This window comes from Vombatus ursinus, unplaced genomic scaffold (assembly GCF_900497805.2).
Source record: "Vombatus ursinus unplaced genomic scaffold, bare-nosed wombat genome assembly UNPS02014798.1, whole genome shotgun sequence".
NCBI classification, from domain to species: domain Eukaryota; kingdom Metazoa; phylum Chordata; class Mammalia; order Diprotodontia; family Vombatidae; genus Vombatus; species Vombatus ursinus.
Window position 1 is genome coordinate 47,216,090 of NW_020954576.1, and position 22,199 is coordinate 47,238,288.

General features: G+C 42.0%; 1 protein-coding gene across 7 annotated transcripts in view; it reads right to left on the reverse strand.

The window, feature by feature from the left end:
* The window catches only part of SRGAP2 (SLIT-ROBO Rho GTPase activating protein 2), a 254,903-nt gene that overhangs the window by 28,250 nt on the left and 204,454 nt on the right, over positions 1-22,199 (reverse strand). For all 7 annotated transcript variants that reach the window (XM_027871069.1, XM_027871068.1, XM_027871070.1 and 4 more), the window contains exons 12-13: positions 20,271-20,298; positions 11,633-11,693 (exon numbers count right to left, since the gene is read on the reverse strand). In XM_027871069.1, coding sequence (XP_027726870.1) covers positions 11,633-11,693; positions 20,271-20,298 — 89 coding nt within the window. The remainder of the gene's footprint in view (positions 1-11,632; positions 11,694-20,270; positions 20,299-22,199) is intronic.

Sequence of the window (22,199 nt, forward strand, 5' to 3'; positions counted from 1 at the left end):
GAGACACAGGAAGGAGAAGAGTCAGGAAATGGGAGGAGCCGGGTGACAGAGCCCACAACACCTCTCCGGGAGCCAAGATGTGTCCTAGCCATGAGGAGACCTAGTCTCTGTTCTCTCAAGAATCTGAAACACGTCATACAGTTGGACAATCAAAGAATGGACCCGAGGAGCTTCACCTTCACTAGTGGAAGGACAGGGGAATAAAGTTTATTGGATGAAGTCAGAGATCTGAGACTCTGGCAAGCTCTTCCTCATAATCCTACTGCGGCGAGGCAGACTGGGCTCATCTATAGAGCCCTGGACTTGGAGTCGGGAGGAGCGGGCTTCAGAGACATGACCCGTGTGAGTTTAGGCCAAGTCACACCCCTTCTCCGGGTCTCAGTTTTCTCATCTGCAAAATGAGAGGGGTGGATTTCATAACCCCTAAGCTTCTTTCCAGCTCTAAAGCCATAACCCTATTCTCTTGCCTTGGAGTTTGCATCTATAAAGTGGGAGAAGTGATTTCTGACTCTCTTATCACTGAGAGACGGGTAGAAGGTTGGAATCAGTAGTGGAAGCACGGTTTATTTTTTATTTTCATTTAAAATATTTAATAGTATTTTATTTTTCCCCCAATTATATGTAAAGACATGGTTTTATATTTTTAAAGCAATAGTTTTATGGTCGGAGGACATGCGCTTAACTGAATCCCAGCTCTGCAGTTCTGCTACTCACTTTGACCTGCGTGACCTGGGCCTTCACATCTCTGGGTTTCAGCATCCTTTATTTATAAAATGTGTAGACTGGACCAGAGGACCTCTAATGGACTTTCCAGCTCTAGAGCTTATAAGGCTGTGATTCTACACTTGTAAAGCCCCTTATGTAAGGTCCAGGGAGGTGACTACTCTATTAATACTGTGTCATTATTAGAAGCATAATTAACTGGGCAACATATGCAACATACAAAAAATGTATAGACATGTTAACATGACTGTACCTATCTCACATCTTAGGGCTGAAATTCTAAGTACTCTAGTAACAACTCACTTACGGAGTGCTTACATTTACAAAGTGTTTTCCTCACAACAACCCTCTGCTTGTAGGCAGGAAGTACAAGTGTTATCCCTATTTTGCTGATGAGGATATGTGCTCAGAGACCTTAAGAGACCTGCCCAGAGGTCCTACAACCAGCAAACTCTTCATAACCCAGCCCCTTCCTACGTTTTCAGCCTCCTTACACCTTACTCCTCTCCAAACATTCTATAAGCCAGATAAACTGGCCAACGCACTCTTCCTTGAACTCCACACTCTCCCTCTCCTTGTCTTTGTACTGGCTGTCTTCCTAGGCCTCTTCCCCTTTGCTTCCCTAGCTTCCTCCAAGACCCAGCTCAAATCCTATCTCTTGGGGGAGGCCTTTCCTGAATACCCCAAAGGTTGTCCTCCCCTCTTTCAGATGACTTTTCTCTCTTCTGTATGTACCTAGTTAATTACATGTTGTCATTTCTATTAGAATGTATGCTCCATGAGGGCAGGGACTGCCTTTTGCTTTTTTTGGTATCTCTGGCCCCTACTGTGTGCTAGGCAGAGTGCCTGGAACACAGCAGGCACTTAATAATGCTCGCTGACAGACAGACTCACTGACCGGCAAGCCAAAAAATCCAGCTTTTCTCCTCTAAGCTTGGAATTCTTTCAATCACACTATGCCATCTCCTTACAGTATAATAGCAGCAGTAAACTCACATTTATTTAATACTCTGCCGTTTATAAAAAAACAACCTGGTGAGGAATGGAGTATAAATATTCTTATTCTCCTTTTATAGACAAGGAAACTGAAAATGACATAGTTTGAGGGTTTTCCACAGCCCCACATTCAGTGGAAGGCCAAGGCAGGTGTTCTGCCTCCTGATTCAGTGTTCTGGTCACTAGGGGGCCCTGCACTGCACACAGATGTGGCATGAAAATGTGGGTGAAGATTCCCTCCTGCTGCCCCCAGGCTCTGGCACAAAGCCAGCTTTAAGATGGTTGTGTCTGTCAGACTTCTGCTGAGAAGATGGGAACAAATCTGTTAGTCTGAATACAAATGGCACTTAGAAATGGCACTGTGTGCCTAGGTACTTGAACAAAAATTCAGGAAACACTCATTTAAGCCTGCCTGAGAGCTGTCCTGGTTTGTTCCTTCAGCCACAAGGGACTTCACCGTCTATCTGTCAGTCAGCTAGCAAAGTGGATGGAGCGCTGGGTCTGGAGTCAGGAAGTCTGGCCCCAGACACTTACTAGCTGTGTGATCCCAGGCAAGCCATTTGATCTGTCTGCCTCAGTTTCCTCAACTGTAAAATAGGAGTAATAATAGCACCTATCTTAAAGGGTTGTTGGGAGGATCAAACAAAGTGACATTTGTAAGACTTGCTTTTAGCACAGTGCCTGGAACATAGTAGGTACTTAAAAAATGTTTATTTCCTTCCCTTGCCTCCTCCCTTCTCACATCTGTCATTTACCAAGTATACAGTATCACAGACTTGGCCTTCTTTCAAAGCCTGTGATCTTCACAAAACCCTGACAACCCAAAGAATGCCACATTGTTTCATGAGAAAAATGACATAAAGCAACCACGCCCTTCACCCACAACTAAAGGAAGCGCCCCTCTTGGGTTCAAGGCAGCAGGTGCTTTATCAACTCAGTTTCTAGCAGTGTATAACATAGTCCCCGTCTGGAATTCTGAATCCAATTGAAACAATAAGAGCAAGTAAGCAGGCAAAATCTAATTACCTGACTTCTAACAGGACTGAAGTTGTCTACGCCTCTATGGGAATCTGCAGAACATTCCCCACAGAACATGAGGCAACATTAAAAGACCATTAGTATTGATGTAATAGGGTTGTATTAGTTACCAATAGGAGGAAACAGCCAGATAATGTTGTTCAAACAAAGAATGTAAACAGCAGGTGTTCTGACAGAAACAGCCTGATATCGAGTGACTTAAAACATGCACATACACATTAACATAAAGAAATATACTACACATACTGTAATATACTTAATATATACTATATTATATGTAATACGTGTGTTCTATTTTATATATGCTATGTGTGTAATATTTTAGATATACTATGCTATACATAACATGTATATTATATTGTTTGCCATATTATAATATTTTATACATTATGCTATGTGTTTTATTTTATATATGCTATATATCATATATGTATTATATTTTATATATACTATATGATATGTGTATTATACATATATATGCATATGCATATAAATATCATACACTCTATAATATAAAGAAATGTCACTTCAGAGACCAGATAACCCCTGAGTTCTCCTGGTGGGTTCTGTAATTACCTAAATCCTTGGAAGACTTCTCTCTGGATTACCAGCTGGAGGAGCGTGGCAGACACAATCGGCCCTGGCTCATGTGTCTAGGGGCCAGTGTAAATCAGGAGAAGAATGAAAGGAAATCAGGCCTTTGCGGGGCTGGTCTCCATGAGAATCTCTATGCATCTCATGCACGTTTGCTATGGGCAAGGTCCTATGTGTTTTTGCTATAATGATGACGGTTGGGATGATGAAATTGGTAACAAGAATAAATGAATGGTTGTCCTCTGCAAAATTAAGGAAAACCAGATGGGTGTGCTATTATAATGAGGAAAAATTCCCCCAGACTTTCTGTTTTTTCTTTCCTTAGTGCATATTTAATTTAAAAAGTTGAAACTGATCAAACTTGTAGGAGCTACTCTGAGGAGCTCGCCAAGGCAGTCTGGCAACTACATGCTGTCCCTTTTCAGCCTGTACCAGCTGTAGCTCATTTTCTCTCTTCTTTTGGAAAAGAGAGTCGTTCAATTATTATGGTTATTGGAATTTTCCTCTTCATCACCATAAGGGTTAGGACACAAGATCCTATCTGGAGCAAACATATCCAGAGCGCCTCTTAAGACACAGATTTCCCATGGCAATCAAAATGGACAGTTAATAACTGCCTTCATTAGGCCTGATCCTGGGCACATCAAGCCAGGGCTGGACTTTCTTACTGTCCTGATACACTCTCCTAGACATCCTCAAGACTGCTCTCAAATTCTTGCTCCTCCACGGAGCTTTTGAGACCATTTTATTTTCCATGTTATCTCTCATTTAAACTCCTGCTGCACTTAATGTGTCTACCATTTACTTGTCCATTAAGCATATACTACCTTGTGAGGTTCTGTGCATTGTTGTGCTGAACTAATATATCTTATATTACTTCAGAACTTTTTCAAAAGATTGTAAGTCCCTTTGAGGGCCTTATACATCTGTGTTCCTCACAAAGCCCTCCATGATGCCTTGCCACAGAAAAAATACTTGATAAATAGGTACAGAGTATATAGACTGTATATATAAAGGTATAGAGTATATACACTGTATAGAGTAGAGGTGACAAATATAACATTAATGTTTTCTCTAAAAAAAAGAATCAATGCTATCTCACACCACGAAAAGTGGAAAAGATGATAAAAAATGGAAATAGTTGATGTTGGTGAAGTCACGGAAAGACAAACTGAATTAGTCCAAGCATTATGGATGTAAATTTGGAATTATTTAAGAAAAATAACTACCCTTTGACCTCAGAGGTCAAGAATAGAAACAAAGTCCAATATATAATAAAATATTTGTGGCAGCACTTTTGTGGTAGCAAAGAACTGGAAATAAAGTGGGTGTCCATCAGTTGTGGAATGGCTGAAAAACTATGGTACAGAAATATTGTGGAATATTATTGTGAAAAATAACTTTGAATGTGAGGAATTCCAAGTAACATATGAACTGTTGCACAGCAAATTCAATAGAGCCAAAAGAAGAATATACACAATAGTTAAAATGATAACAATGAAAATATTACCAAAAAGAAGTTAAACTCTGAGTAACTTATAAATCAATGACAGTATCTGGACTATTAGGACAGAACATTAAATATGCTGTCAGATTCTGTCAATATATCCCATGTGTTTGCTTGATTGTTACTCTTTGTCATCAGGGAGGGTTCAGTTGGGGTAGGAGTGAGGGGCTATTCTCCCCTCTAGCCCTTGGAACAACTGTGATATAAGGACAAAATGCAAAACCAAAATGTATTTTTAAAAAAGAATCAATGCTGATTAAAACAGGACACATCAAAGAAATGTTGAGGTATTAATATTTCATAATGAAATATTATTAGAGAAAAAAACAGATTATGGTGGGGGGGAGGGCATTAGGTGTTTTTTTTTTTTTTAATGCTAAGGCTATCCAAAATATGAATTTTCCTTCAGGGGAAAGAATCAAGACAGGACAAAAGTTTGTTGTCTATCCAGAAGTTTAACAACTATATATAAAGAATAAGAAAAAAGTTTGGAAGCAATGGATATGGTAAGCAACAAATAATTCCATAAAAAGAAATTGATTATATTTTGATAGGAAACGATTAGCTATTAATGAGACCATCAACTTGTTACAGCAAAGATCCAAATCAATAGCAATTACAAGAAAGAATAAAAATGAGAAGAAGTGGCATGTATATGTGAGGCAAATCCAACTTGACTTACTTAAACAGCTTGGAAAAATGGAAAATGGATGACACTAAGTATCCAGTTTCCTATGGAAGTTTAACTACTAGTTAAATTAATTAATCACCATCACAAAATTTATTAAATTGATTGTTAAATCACTACCACACCAAAAAAAAAAAAAGAAAGAAAGAAAGAAAAGAAAAAGAAAACCCTAGAAAACTTTAGCTACCAAACAGGATCTCCTTTATTGCACAAAAAAAATAGTATAAAGGATCTAACCAGGGATGACAAAACACATTTCCCTCCTCTTTGTGGAGACACGAGGGACAATGGACGTAGACTTATATATGCTATCAGATAAAGTTACTGTGTTGGTTGGTTTTTCTTAACTTTTTTCTTTGTCGTGTGGGGAGATACAGCAGCCAAGGGCAACAAGGCTTCAGAATATGAACCCATTTGTAAACTCTTACAGAGAATAATAGTGGAAAATTATGAAAAGTATCACACAAAATGATGAAAAGCAGTGGAGGGAATAACATTTACAGAAAGCTTAGCAAAAGATCTAGTTGAACTAGATAACCCCTGAGGCATTTAAGGCTAAAAACAGAAAGATGATGGTCAACAACTGGCAAATATCTGTACATATTCCTGTAATAAGCTCTCCTCTCTGTTTCTGATAGTGGAGTCCCCAGTGTGCTCACTAGACCATACCAGAAGAGGCCCATGTTGGAGGGGACAATTTTGACGGTCTTATGAGATCAGTTCTCAAGATACATTAAAGAAGGGAGGATGCTAAATGCTTGGGGAAAACATTGGACATTATTACTAATTACAAAAACGGACAAACAAAATATCAGTAACTACCAACTCATATGCCTACTGCTTTCCTATGTGTGTAAATTATCTCTAAGAATGATCTACACTTGTAGTGAAGGCATCCTTGATGAAGAAAAGAGAAGGAAACAGGGAGGCTTTTGTAAATAGTATCTCCTTGTAAATCATACTTTTTTTTTTTATTACTCCCATTTACAATCATACATTTGGGTGAAAGGTGAAGAGAATACAAGAGCGCACTGTGCTTATAGCTTGTTGACTATTAAGACAAAACAAAACCCAACATTGGACTTGCTAGAGCAATGTGTCATCTTAAAGGCTTTCCCCCAACAAGGCATCTCCCTCGCACATGTCAAAATCATACGTGATTTGAAAGATGTTACATAATGGAGATATTAGTGACAATCCTCTTTGTAACATCGACTGAGGGATAAAATAAAGAGATGTATTCTTGGTAAAGCTGTTTGCCACAGTCCTTGATGGGGTTCACCCATACCATTGCTTCCACCTGCAGATGACGCTGTGTTGATTGTAAAAACCTCTTAAATAATATTTAAACATGGTATTTAGTGGAAGAAAAGCATCACATTAAATAACATAAGGGAATGAAGGAAAATTAGTTTGGCCTAACTATCCATACAGGGAAAAAAAACAAAAACAAAAACAGGAAGGATACCTATTGTCCAAACAATGATATGTGGTTGGATGGACAACCCACAAAGCTGGTTCATCAGTACACACATCTAGTATAGACACTGTAGATCAGGGGTTCTTAACCTGGAGTTCATAGGTCAGTTGATGGATTTCAGGGGGCCTGGGAAATTGTATGGGAAAATTTTTATCTTTATTTGAATATACTCATTTCCTTTATAACCCTATATATTTTATTTTATGTATTTAAAAACATGATTCTGAGCTTCACCAGACTATGGCCAAAGGGGTCCAAGGCACAAAAAAGGTTAAGAAGTCCTGCTATATAGAACCAGAAGTAGAAAGGAACCCAAAGGGCTGGATTTATTTTGAGTGACTTCACAGTGCTTTTAATGAGCCTAAGCTTCTCCTGGAAGAAAAGGATAATCTATATAGACATAGATATATTGATACATTCCTCTGATGATCTAGATGACTGTGAATCATGGACTAACATTCTCTGAAAAATTAAAATTGAGGGTCATCATAGAATGAGAGAGAGATACATAGTGGGCAGGGGTAAGCTACAACATAGTTCCAATCAAGAATTCCACAAGAGTAGTAATCTAAAGGGCATAATCAAAGATGATTAAACATGCTGCCCTCCTCTCATTGAGGACTGGGGGGTGGTGGAGACTAGAGCTGTGGACTTATTATATATGCTGTCAGATGCAGCTGCTGTGTTGTTTGGTTTCATTTAGCTGTTTTTTCTATGTTGCAAGGCGGGTGGGGTGGGCATATTGGGAAATGACAGCAGTGTTTAAAAAAAGGCATAAATGAAAGCTAAAAAAAAAAAGGGAGAGATTCATTACTGTAAAAGGAGTTGTGCAGCTAACTGTGTATCCAGATGAGATGGGTAAGTGATGGAGAGCCCACATGCTCAACTGGTATCCACACTACGTGGATAGATCCTGGAGACTGGGAAAGGTACTGCAGGACTAGATAAGAGCAAATATTGTCTAGATTTAAAAAAAAAAGGAATGGCATCTTCTAACTGGAGGCCAGTGAACTTGGCTCTGATTTCTGGCAAAAGCCTAGAACACATTAAGGGAACAGTTAGTGAACACCTAGAAAAGAATGCCGTGATCACAACCTGAAGCCAGAAGAGGCCATGTCAGGCTAACTTTATTTCCTTTTGTGGCAGGGTTAAATAACCATTCTCAGGGGAATGCTATATTCCTTGATAGGTATAGTCCATCTAGATTTTACTACAGTCTCTTATGCTGTGGACAAGATGGAGCGAAGTAGGTTACAATACAATGAGATCACTTCAAAACTGATTAGAAGGTTAAGTCTAAGAGTAATCATTATTGGTTCAATATCAGCTTGGAAGGAGGTCTCCAGGAAAGTGTCCTAGTGGTCTGTGCTTTGCCCATTGCTATTTAACATTCTGACATGGATAAAGGCATGGATGGTATTGCTATTAGAGCTGTGCTTGATGGATTCAATTTCAAAATTAGAAATGGCACAGAATTGGGAAGGAGAGCTAACAAAGTAGATGAAAGAACTGGGATCCAAAAAAGATTTTGACAGGCTAGAATACTAGGTTGGATCTAATAAGATGAAATTTAATAGGGATAAATATAAAGCTACAAGATATAGACTTTACAAGTACAAGATGAAGGAGTATAGTTAGACTTCACTTTGTCTGAAAAAGATCTGATGGTTTTAGTGAAGCACAAGCTTGATTTGAGTGAGTGGTACAATCTGGCAGCCAATAAAGTTAATTCAGTCTTGGGCTTCATAAAGAGAAGCATAAATTTCAGGAAAATGGAGGCAATGGCTTTGCTGGGCTCAGCCCTCATCATTCTTCACCATGCTGCAAGTAGAGCGCTTCATTTCCAGCACCACACAAGGCAAGTATGGAAGGTGCTGGAGCCAGAGGATGTGGATTCCAATCCCAGCTCTGTGACTTACTACTTATGGGACCTTGAGCAAGTCCCAACCTTTAAAGGCCTCAGTTCCTTCACCTGCAAGATGATGGAGTGAGATTCTATCTTCCTGCTCTAAATCAGAGATCCGAGGACAAGCTTGAGAATGCTCAGAGGAAGGCAGTCAAGACGGTGAAGAGCCGTGGGTTAATGCCAAACAAGGATGCCTGGGGAAACCAGGGATCTTTAGTCTGTCTTCCTAGATCTGAAGGGCTGTTAGTGGATGAGACCGTCCACATGACTTGTCCCCAAAAGGAAGAATGAGTGGAAGTGGCAAAGAAGCAAATGTAGGCTTGATGTTAGGAGATTTGGAGTGGAAGCAGGGAAGGCTTCCAGCACAATGGGCGGACCCCCTGGATGACAGGTGCACAGGACAGGCAGGTCTGGATGGGCTTTGATTTGCACCAGTGACAGGGATTCCAGAATCGCTGAGATCATGGAGCAGTTTGAGTATTTGAAAGTCGAGGGTCAAACAAAAACACTAACTCCCTAGCCATCAGTGCAAGCCCCAAATGGAATGAGATGCCTCGGGAGGTAGCAGGTTGCCCCTCTTTGGAGGTCCTTCAAGCAAAGCCAAGAGAATTGCTTTTCAGGAGCACTGTAGGGAGGACTGTTGGCTTAGATGGCCTCTGAGGTCCCTTCTAACTCTGAAATTCTCTAAGTCAGTGACCTAGAGACGAGAGGTTGGCTGAGGCCCTGGGGAGGATTTATAGGATGACAAAGACCAGAATCACACAAGCTGTGAAGGTTGTATTCTACATCTCGGAAGTAAAAATATATACAACCATGCTATCCCAGATCCACAAAACTACCTAAGTAACTTCCCTTCTTCCCCTCAGGGAGACCCCTCCGCCCCTCCTCCATCACGGGATCAGCCTGCATCTGAAGCATTCAAGGTATGTAAGGCCTGTCCTCAAGCCCACTGGGACATGAGGGCCCTGCCCCTCATGAGGGGCTCTAGCCTTAGAACACTGAGCAGTGTCAGGGCCCCTGGTTCCCAGTGCTGAGAGGGAAGATGGAACAAGCTTCAGGCTGCTGAAGGAAAAGACTCTGGGAGGACGTGAGAGGAGCCGGCAGTCTCCATCATGTTCCTATGCCCAGCGTGCTTCTCTAGAGGCTGCAGGGAGTCTTCCCTTGGGGGAGATGTGGGACTCCCTTGGTTGAGCTGAGTAACCTCGCTCCCTTGGGAGAGCTCCTTCACTCTGTATTGTCTGGTGTCTACTCTCCTATGTAAGCCATCTCCGTTTTGCTATGATTCAGATAAATGGGTTTCTTTGCTACTTTCTATGTGTGTTCATTGTGGAACTGCTATTAGGTAGGAAAGAGGTCAAGTCTTGGACACAGAGCTTGGGGTCTCCCCCTTAAAATGACAAAGTGATTAAAACTTAGATTGAACCCTGTCATCTTCCCTAGACTAATGAGATTTAAGGGACCAGATAAATATAATTCTAGCCTGGTACCCCCCTCTCTCTGGGGAGAGCAGAGTAACTTCTGGCCCCAACTTCCTACTCCTCCTCCTGGCAGGAATTAAAGTCTCTCTTAGAGGAGGGTTGGGGAGAAAGGACTAGATCACTATTCCACCTCCCTTCGAGCCCCAGAAGGACAGCCCTCACCACACATGGCGCTTTCCTTACACATGGTGTCCCATCCCTATAGGTGGCTGTCTATCCTACTCTTGAAAATCCCAGGGATCTGGGGAATCTTTTTATTGTCTACTAACCCTTACACATGTGAAGTTTTTCTTTCTTACTTAAATCATCCTCTTACAATTTGCCACCATTTGTTTTCTCCTGCAAGCAATGATTGATTAGGGATAGAATTTCAAAGATTCAACTTGTCCCAGACAGAAGAGTTACAATGACTTGACTTAAACATGTAAGTGAACCAGAAGGCTCTCCCTGGCCCCAGGGCACAGAGGAAGCCTCTCTGTCTTAGAACTTTAGGACTGATTACTTCCTGAGTTCTTTTGGTGAATCATTCAATGAGACAGAGACAGCCAAAAGTTTTGTCCTGATAAGGATCAATATGAGGCTAAGAGAGGAGTTGTTTTCAGAACAGTCTGATGGTGATTGTCATATGAAGATAAGTTTAACTTGGTGGGAAATGACTCCATAAAGAAAGATTATTATAATTATATGGTACCTATTAAGTGCCAGGCATTGTGCTAAGTGCTTTACAAATATTATCTTATTTGATCTTCACATTAAGCCAGGAAGGTAGGTGCTTGGGGAAACTGAGGCAGACAGAAGTTGAGTGATTTGTCCAGGATCACAAAACCAGTCGGTGTCTGAGGCCAAATGTGAACTGAGGTCTTCCTGACTCCGGGCCAGAGCACTAGCCATTTCAATACCTCACTGCCAATGAGTAAGGACTAAAACCCAAACCAAATCAGTCCTATTTACTCACTTAACAAGTGCAATTGTCAAGCTTGGTTTTCAAGAGAGGGAATGCCATTACTGAATTGCATTAGTGGGTCATCTTGAGCTAAGACATGCAATATTTCTGAGCCCAAAGTTCGAGTGTTGCCATTCTATATTAGCGACCATCATGCAAGTAAGAAGTGGTTCTCTCTCTACTCTGGGAGCAACGCGATGAAAGCCAAGAACCCAGTGGTGCATCTGGGGTTCCTCCCCTTCTGCAGGCAGAAGCAGGTATGGTTGTTGGGGCGCTTACCATGTCTGCTGATGAAGCGGATGCAACTCTCCACTACAAGAGGAATCGCTTGACTCGAGTCCTGAAGGAACAAAGGCAGATGTTGCATTAGAATCCTCCGACAGAGACAGCCTGGGCAAACACGGCAACAAGCATGTTTAAGCACTTACTCTGTGCTGGGCACTGCGCTAAGCTCTGGGCATAAAACCCACAAAAATACAACCCTACCATCAAATGGGGAAAAAACCTATAAACAACTAGGGGGACACAAGACATAGACAGAATAGAGGGAAAACACTGAGAAGGGAAGGCATTAGCGGCTGCAGGGTGAAGAAGATGGGGACTGGGAAAATCCTGGAAGGTTTGGGATTTGAGCTGAGACTTATAGTAAATCAGGGAAACTGAGGCAGAGGTATGGGGGCAGAGGTTCCAGGCATGGGGGAGGGCTAATGCAAAGGCTTGGAGATGGGAGATGGGAACGTCCCATTCGAAAAACTGCAAGCAGGCTAGTGCCAGTGTTGCTAATGGAGAATCCGTAGAAGAGACTGAAGTATAAAAAGACTGGAAAGGTAGCAAAGGGTTAGGTTACGGAGAACTGGAAATGCCAATGGACTTTATACGATAACACCACCAACGAGGACTTACATAGCATTTTAAGGTTTGCAAAAGCACTTCACAAATATCATCTTACTTGATTCTCACAACAAACCAGGGAGGTAATAATAATAACAGCTAACATTTACATAGCACTTAATCTGTGCCAGGCACTGTGCTACGTGCTTTACAATCATTATCTCATTTGATCCTCACAACAACCCTGGGTGGTTAGGTGCTATTATTATCACCCTTGTAGATTAGGAAACGGGTAGACAGAGGTTAATTGGCTTGTCCAGACTGACACATCTAGTAAGTGTCTGAGGCCAGATTTGAACTCCAGTCTTTCTGATTCCAGGTCCAAGGCTCTATCCACTGCCTCACTTTATATTTGATCCTGGAGGTGATGGAAAGTCACTGAAGACCAGTGAGCATTGTGGTGCCATGGTCAGATCTAAGCTTTGACAAATGGCCTTGGCAGTTGAGTGGAGGATGGCAGAGTGGAAAGAGATAGAGGCCCAACCAGCAGGCTATTATAGCAGTCCAGGTGTGAGGTGACAGAAGAGGGCCCATACCAGGTGGGTGGCAGCATCAGAGGAGAGAAGGGAAGCTGTACATGAGAAATGTAGTCAAGGTGAAAATGAAAAGATCTGGCAACCTTTGGGATATATGCGATGGGGAAGAATGAGGAGGCAGGGATGACACTGAGGTTGTGGGCCCGGGTGAAGGGGAGGAAAGTATTGCTCTTCACAGTAATAGGGAAGCTGGGAAGAGTTTTGGAGGAAAGAAAAAGACTTCTAGTTTGGACACACTGAGTTTGAGATTCCTATGGGACATCTAATGTGAGAGGCCAAAGGCAGCTGGAGGTACAGGACTGGACCTCAGGACATAGACTAGACCAGGGAACCATCTGCATAGTGAAAATAACTGAAGCCACAGGAATGGATGAGATCGGGGGGACACCATACTTAGTCAATGTGACATGGATGAAGATCCAGCAAAGGTGACTGAGAAGGAGTAATCAGACCTGTCTGAGGAGGGAATGTCCAAGAGAAGAAGGTGACCAACAGCGTCAGATGCTGCACAGAGAGGTCAAGAAGGATCAGGATCAAGAAGAGCCTATTAGACTGGGACATTAAGAGATCACTGGTAGCTGCGGAGAGGCTACTTTTAGCTGTAGGAGAGGGCCTGAAGCCAGATCGCAGAGGATTTAGAAGAGACTGAGAGGAAGTAGAGGAACCTAATATTGATGTCTTTATCGAGGGATTTAGCCAGGATGAGGAGAAGAGGTGGAGGGTAGTAACAAGTGGGGCATAGTGAGGGGTTTTTAAGGATGGAGGAGACAGGAGCTTTCGTAAGCAGGAGGGATGGAGCAAGTAAACAGGGAGAGATTGAAGATGAAGGAGGGAGCAGAGATGATGGCTACCTGGCTTTAGTAAGGAGAAGGGTTGCCTCTTAATGGAGCTGGAGTGGTGCAGGAAATAGAGGAGGAATATATCTGAGTGATGTGAGATGAAAAGGAGAAAGGAGAGAAGGAGGAGCTTTGGTGAATGGCCTCTGGTTTTTTGGTGAAGAATGAGGAAAGGTCCTTGGCTCATAGGCTGGAGGGAGGGAGTGCCATGAGAGGCTTGAGGACAGATGAGAAGGCCTGGAAAAAAGCCAAGAGTTTAGTGTGTTCTCCACTTATCTCTGCAGAGCTTTGTTGATCACTTGTGGGCAGAGGACGTGCCAACAGGAGCATACCAAAAGGGGTCACTTGTCATTTAAAAAAAAAAACCAGACATGATTTCATTGGCATAGAGAGCTCTTGGTGAAGAACTTCCCCTATTAATGTAGATTGGCAACTGCTTAACAATTTAGAGAGGTGGTTCCTGGGGCACCAAGAAGTTAGTGACCTGCCCAAGGTCAACAGAGACTAAACCGGAACTCAGGTCTTCCTGAGTAGGTTTGCTCTCTATCCACTATGCCATACTGCCTCTCTTAAGGTATAAAGAGGGTCATAAAACTTATCACAAGAGTTGGAAAAGAGCCCAATATATATATATATATATATATATATATATATGTACATGAGGTTTCAGAAGACCCTGACACCAGTCCTTAATCTGATAATCTGCCATATGACTTTGTTATTTTATTTCTCTGGGCCCTAATTCCCCCATCTACAAAATGTGACATGTTGGTCAAGAGACTATGGAGTGAATGTTGGCACAGGGATTTTGTAAGGATAGGAGATGAGAAAATGCTTGGATAAAGGCATTTTAACACATAAACAAGCACGCATGCATACATACACATACATGAATATACAAATATGTAGACAGACATGCCTACATATAAACAAACCCCAAAGTAATGGTATTACAAACCACTAGTTTTCGTTTTTTTGTTTTTTTATCATGGCATCCAAAGCCCTCATTGATTTGGCCCTCATCTACCTTGTCATCTATATTACTCACTGTTCTCTTTCACATATTCCATCTTCCAGCCAAAGCTGGCTACTGGTCAATTCTCCAAACCTGTCCTTGTGCTTTCTCATGTCAGGGCCTTTGTTCTCTGTGCTGTTACTTCTGCTTGGAATGGCATCCACTTTTCCCCCTCCCTAGTTCCACCTAATTCTTACCCATCTTTCCAAGTCCGAGCATGTTCCCTTCTCCCCAAAGACTCCCCTGGATTACCTCTGCCTGATTACTTCTCTGCCTCCTCTGAAATCAAGGAGATAGCACCATGCACCTCTTTATATTGTATAATAACATTCCACTTGATCTTCTTGTTACTTGGGTAGGCCTTATCTACAGGTAGGCAAGGACCATATCTTGTTCCTCTTTGCATCATGGCCAGAGCTTATCATACAACAGATGCTCCATAGATACTTGTTGAATGAATAAGGAAATTAAATGCATACAAAGCCAAGTCTAAGAGAAGGAGTCAGACAGAAGTACTCTCTAGCTGGGAAGAAAGGATAAGGTTTTGACTAGTGAGAAATAAAGAAAGCAGAACTTGGGCCGAAGAGGCCTAGTGGACTCTGTCCATCTCCAGAGATTGCCTACTCCTCTCTCCTGGCTCTAGATACCCAGCTTTACCCATGAATTTGGGCACCAGGAGGGTAGCAGGTGGGTCGTTCCGGGGAGCCAGGCAAAGGGATGGACTGGCGTGGCTCCCAGTTCCCAGGGTGCCAGCAGTGCTGCCAAAGGGTACACTGCCGATGCCAAGGTGGAGCAATAGTCAAGAAGGTCCTAGCAAATGTTTATATTCATGACCCGAAAACCCCATCTGTTCTCCATAGCTTTCCAGCTCCAGGGGCCAACCTATCCTTTGTGTCAGCATCACCAATGACTGCCGATTAGCCCGAAGTGACTGTACATTCCTGGTTCTCCAGCACACACTCAAGGAAGAGTAAGATAAGGGTCCTGTGCCTAAGTCATGGAGGCTTTGGATGGCTCCCCCTTGCCACATCTATCTTCCTCTATCTGCCAAGCTTCTCACCTCCAAAGGTGTGTGTTAATCCTGAGTATGTATCTGGTGTATTTTTGTGATGTGCAAGAGGCACTTGCTTCACTTTAACTGTGAACGCAACTGTGAATGCTTGTTTGCTACTCTCAGTCTGCTGTCTGAACCCACTTTGCTTGTATTACTTGTCAGTGTATCTATCTTGGTTCATGTCCCCTAGGAGCTTAGGGTCTCTGCCTGATGTAACTCTTGTCGTGATACTTTGGGTGATGCCAAATGCAATGAGGTACTTAATAAGACCTTGCTGCTGATGACGTGGGGCTGAGTGGGAGGGAGAGATAAGGTACTCCTTCACACGGAAGTTGTGAAAAAAGTCAATATTATTTCAAAACCAGGGCTATTGCCTAGAATTCTCAGCTAGAGGACCACATCACATGGTTTACAGCTATCCAAATAGGCTAGAGTTGACTAGCCCAAAAATATTTCTCACTAGACTACTCTCTCTAAAGAAATCTACTAAATTCAATGCTCATCCTTTATAATCAGATGGCATCACCTGGCATTTTGCCTGGGTAAGCGGGGGACACTACTTTCCAGGTCTATTACTAAGTAGGCCTCAGTCACCAGGAGGCTAATGGAACCATTTGTTGATGGTTGAAATTTGGAGGTCTCTCTGGTTTCCATTAGTTATTTTGAGAGTTGACCAACAAGGAAATCTTTGACTCAAGTCAAGGATTAGGAACTCTGAATCTGGATGAGTCCATGGAAGAGTTTTTAAAACAGAAATGCTTCCATATGACTCAAAAGGACCTGGGGGGAGGGCTATTGAAAGTAACCCTCAACAGTTACAAGATGGGAATCCTCATTCCTGACCTTCAGATGTATATTGAGAAACCAACTCTTTGCCCAGGTGGAAAAATGATCCTCTCCAGAGGCACATGAGGATGGTCAACTGCGTATTTACACATGTTTCAAGTAGTTCATTGAGAAATTAGGAGCAAATTGAATTTGAAAGCCAGGATGAGTGTTTCCTATTTCCAAGGAGCATAAGATCAAAGGAAATGAGCTTAAAGTACATTAGGAAGGATCCAAGTTAGACAGGAGAATGATATCTTAGGACCCCAGGCAGGACTTCCTGAGTACAAAGCTGGAGTAATGCTGCAAGAGTCTCCTCTAGAAGTATTTAAGAAAGGGATAAGTAAAAGTATGAAAAAGTTTAGCTAAAGGCAGGGGGATGAACTAAATGACTCCCCTTCTCACTCTGGCTGGTTGCTACGACACTAAAGGTCTATGAGGGCTCCTCAATATAACAAAAGCCATTTATTCTTTCATTGGCTGAGCAGTCATAAGTTTACTCTTATTTGTTACTTATCTGGCACAATCTGTCCTCAGTCTCTACTTGTTTGCCTTTTTTAACTAGATCAAACAAATCACTTTTTGAAAAATGCTTTATGAAACCACCACTGGGTTTGAGTTGTCATACAGAAAGTGGGTCAGAAGAACAAAAACAAGGCATTGAGTTATTTGGGATTTAGGGTATATCCTGAAATTCTTACGTAAACCCAGTCCTACACAAACACACTTCTTTAAGTGCTAGGACCACAGCATGACGAAAACTTGATGGGTGACATTCCCACGACAGGGAACCAGCAAAGCAACAGTACATGCTATCTCCCCGCCTGATCTGACTGGTTCCCAATATGAAGCTGTGATGGCTTCCTCTCCTTCGGTCACAACAGTGTCTAAAGGGCTCTGGCACATATGGAATGAAACTGCAAATTCATCACTGTTCTCGCTGGACATAAAAGGACTGTTCTTCCTTCTTCCCAGATAGCTCATCTAGCTCTCTGGTTATTAAATCACTGAGCTCTCAATGCAATCAGTCACCCCTGGAGGAGGCACCCCAGGCTTTGCCATTAACTGAAGTTGCAGGGGCCAGGGAGTGATAATTTACAATAATGGCATCATGAAAAATTTTTAGCACTTCTCCCCAAAAGATCTTAGCTCTATCTGATGGTATTTTCACTAAATTGTGAGCCAAGGGAGAGAAGGAAAAAAAAATCATGGCAGAGATGTGACAAATGAATGGGCCTTATCTTATCCCAAGGCCACACTTGGCTTGCCAAATCATTCTTGGAAAAAGAAAAAAAAATAAGGTCAGATTAAGCCCCAACTTTAACCAGGGTAAGCTGAAATCACTGTGAGAGGGTGCCAGCCCCAAAGAACTACAGAGGGTGTCCCAAAAGTCTTAATGCAGTTTTAAGCTATTAAACCATAAGACTGTATTATAGCTTACAATGGCACTAATACTTTTGGGACACCCTGTATATGGGCAACTTTCAATTACATGTGGGTGGATAATCCATTTTGGATTTATTTATTTATTAACATTTAGAACCATTTTTTTTTTTCCTGTACCCCAGGGCAGTTTTGTTTTTGGTTTTGGTTTTTTTTTTTTTACATTTCATCTTTGTCCCTTTCTCATTAAACCTCTAAGCATCATAGGGTCATGGACACAAAGCTGAAAGGGACCACAGAGGCTATCTAGCCTAACCCTTTTATTTTACAGATGAGGAAAGTAAGGCCAGGAAATATTAAGTGACTTGGTAACAGTGCCACAATTCAAACCCAGGTTCTCTGAGTCTTGAGCCAGAAAATACAAATTCATTTCAATTTAACTTTAAAAATGACTGTAGTGACAAATCTTCTCCTGCTGGAATGATGATGATGATAATACATCGTATTCCAAAGACAAACAGAACTTTTGGAGTATCCATATCACTGCCTCCTAATATGAAGACCAATGGTTGGGAAGACCTGAGTTGAAATCCTGCCTCAGGATACTTACTAGCTAGGTGACCCTGAACAAATCACTTAACCCCAGTTTGTAAACTGTAAAATGGGGACAATAAAAGCACCTACCTCCCACAGTTGTTATAAGGATCAAATGAAATAACACACATAAAACACTCTGCAAAGTACTATATAAATGCTAGCTATTACTATTAATAGTAGTATTGTTGGTTATTATTACTGTTACTATTATTATAACTGAGAGTTGACTGCCCAGTCGAAAAGTTGAGTACAATAGTAAGGAATTAGAGCGAGACAGTGAGAAGCCAATTTCCTTGTACTCGAGCATCACATTCCTCCCTGTAGACCTAACATGCTTAAAAATACTCTCTGTGCTTGCCATCAAAAGACAGCAAAATTAGAATTGAAAAAAAAAAACCATAAATGTCAAACTAAATATAAAAACTAGAGCATGTGTTTAGATTCTATATGATCACAAACACATACAATCTGGCACTAGAAGGGACCTTAGCGGTCTTTTAATCTAACTCCTTCATTTTATAGATGAAAAGATGGAAGTCAAGTGACAGGCCCAAGATCCCACGGAAGGGTAGTGGCACTTGTGATAGGTGTGGCCTGATCATCACACAACATCGCAGAGGGGTGATGCTGTGCACGCTCTTTGGTGTGGTAAATTGCTAGTGCTTAATCATTTAATCAAGTTCCTGGTGCTTCCAGAGAAGAGCAAGGGATTTAGATAAGGGCAGACAGGCCAGGACACAATTATCACCACAACTGAAGCCATTAATAAAAACAGCATTTCATGGTGAATATATCCCATCTATTCTCTCTCTATATATGTATGTCTGTATATGTATGTATGTATATATGTACATGTATATACACACATATATACATATACATACATACATACATGTGTGTGTGTATATGTGTATACACACACACACATACACATATATATACGGAAACAGGTCCATAACTCTGACTTTCACTAAAGTTCTCTGATGCCTCATTGTGGTGTCAGGCTGGACATGGGTTCTTTAAAGACAATTTAGGCAGAGCACCCAAAAGTCCTCCCAAATGGAAACATCTTCAAGTACAGTCATGAAATGCCAATCTGTCTTCCAAGGACTGACCTAAGTAAATGGGGAAAGGCTATTCCCAGGGATGTAGCTATCACATGGTGAATTTTTTCAAGTACAGTAATGGAAAAAAAATCTAAGGCATAGATAGGTTGCATGATGCATCAGAGTAGTGCATCTATTAGCTGGCAAAGTAAATATAATTGGCAGTGAGGTGTTGGACTTGGGGTTGGGAAGACCTCAGTTTAAATCCTGACACACTTACAATCTGTGTGACCCTGGACAAATCACTTAACCCTTTAGAGCCTCAGTTTTCTCATCTGTAAAATGAAGATAATAATAGTACCTACATCATAGGGCTATTGTGAGGATCAAATGAAATAACATATAAAAAGTACTTTTTTAAAAAGTTACTGTTATGGAAATGCTTGTTTCGTTCCACAAATAAAAATAAAATAAATAAAAATTTGAAAGAAAAAAAGAGAAAGTACTTAGCAAACCTTAAAGTGCCAAACAAATGCTACCCATCATCATCATCATCGTGCCCACACTGCTGAAATCCCTGGTCCATTAAGTATTCAAATTGAGTATGACCATAAACATTCTCCCTGAGCAGGGAGGGAAGGTCTCTTAACTGGGCAGAGCCAGAGAAGGACCACGCTCGTTGGTGCTCAAACACAGGTCACCCCCAGCCCCCAGCCCCTACTGGAGGTCCTTACCTGTTTCCTTATTGTTGAGCTCCGTTGGCTGTGGGGCCCGACCAGCCCATAATAACCAATCCAGAAGTGGAAGAGAAAGAAAAAAGGGGAAAAGGTAAGAAGGATGAGGTATTCCAAAGACTGGTGCAAAACTTTATTCCATCCCTGAGGAGGAAGCTGTTATCCAACTTAGGGGAAAGCAGATGAGGAAGTCTATGGGGTACTTCTGGATGCTCCTAACCCCTCCACCAGCACAGGCTCATCTCTCACCCGGTTCCAATCTACTCTAGAATTCACTTACTGACTTCTCTACCAGGCCTCAGGAAGCTCATGATGGGCATGCCCCATCATCCTTCCAGGTCTCATCGGCTTGGTCCTCGGCCTTCTCACGGCCCTGTGCCCCTCTGACTGAAGGGGGGCTATGAACTCCAAACCTTCACGAAGGAGAGCTCTGCTCAGACATCCCATTCCTCACTTGGCTGCTCTACTTTGGGACTTCTCTGACAGATTTCTCCACCACGGTCCTTGGGGGCAAGGAACCCACCCCTGAGCCAGCACTTAGCACAGTGCCTGGCACATCTTGTTGTTGTTCAGTCATTTTTTAGTTGTGTCTGACTCTTTATGACCCCATTTGGGGTTTTCTTGGCAAAGATACTAGAATGATTTGCCATTTTCCTTCTCCAGCTCATTTCACAGATGAGGAGACTGAGGCAAATAGATACAGCCCAGGGCCACATAGCTGGTAAGTGTCCGAGGCTGGATTTGAACTCAAGTCTTACTGTCTCCTGGCCCAGTGCTCCATCCACTGCACCACCTAGCTGCAGGGGCTTAATAAATGTTCACTGACCTCGGATTTGACTAGGCTCCTCCTGTTTCCATGACCTGAAATGCTATCATTCTAAATTCAAGATGAGAAAACAGGCAAAGCTCTACTTGCAGGAGTAGAACTTCCGATTTGTAAGAACTGAGAGACCCTGGGATTTGTAACCATAGAAGGCTGCAGAATCCACTCCTCTGGAAATTTTAAAGAAGATAGGCAGCTGTGTTTCTGGCTGTCAGTGCTGCTGGAAGGCAGGGGAGTGAGCTAGAGCAGAGATCCTTGCTGACCACAAATTGACTTAAAAACCACAAATTAACATCATCTCTTTTTTATTGTATTTTATTTACTTTGTTAAGCATTTCCCAATTACATTTTAGTCTGGTTAGGGTACAACTCCAGAGTTTTGGGGGTCACAGGCATCCTTGAGTCAGACCCCTGTGCCAGATGACCCTCTGAGGGTCCCTTCTAATTTAAGGAGCTCAGGCAGGCTTGTTCTAATCTTTGATCCCTCTCTCACAACACATTTTAAGAAACTCCCTCACCCTGTTTCCTTCCACTTAGAGAGATTAGTATTATTAACAGAATCTTCACTATAATCCATACTGAAAAAAGATGACAGCCAAATGAAGCGATTTCTAAATAATGGGTCCATAATTACAAATGACCTTTGGATTATTGTTTGTGTTGGCAGATACTAGCAGCTGATATGATGGGCTGAAACAGGAGTCCCCAAGGAGGCCTGCCCATTAAAGCTCTTTTCACTGTTTAAATCAGCATGCTTCCAGGCATCTGAGGACTATCAACCTTGAGAAAGGTAGGAACCTGAAAGGTAGGAACCTATCAAGAGCTACAACTTGGCAAATCGATATTTCCTGGGGAGGTCTCTAGAGCTTCCTCAGGGCACTGGAGTCACTCAGAAGGCTTCAAAGAAGGCCCAATTTCTACTCAAAGTTGCTGCTTTGTTCTGAAGAATATTTCAGTATTGGCAATTAGCCACTAATCAAGATCTGCATTCTTTTTCAGTCCATGAGAAATGTACTCAGAGACAAAGCTTCTTTCCAGATCTACTTTCTGGGTGACAGAAGCAGCCTCGACCCATCGTTCTGGTCCTGCGATCCCCAAAGCTGATG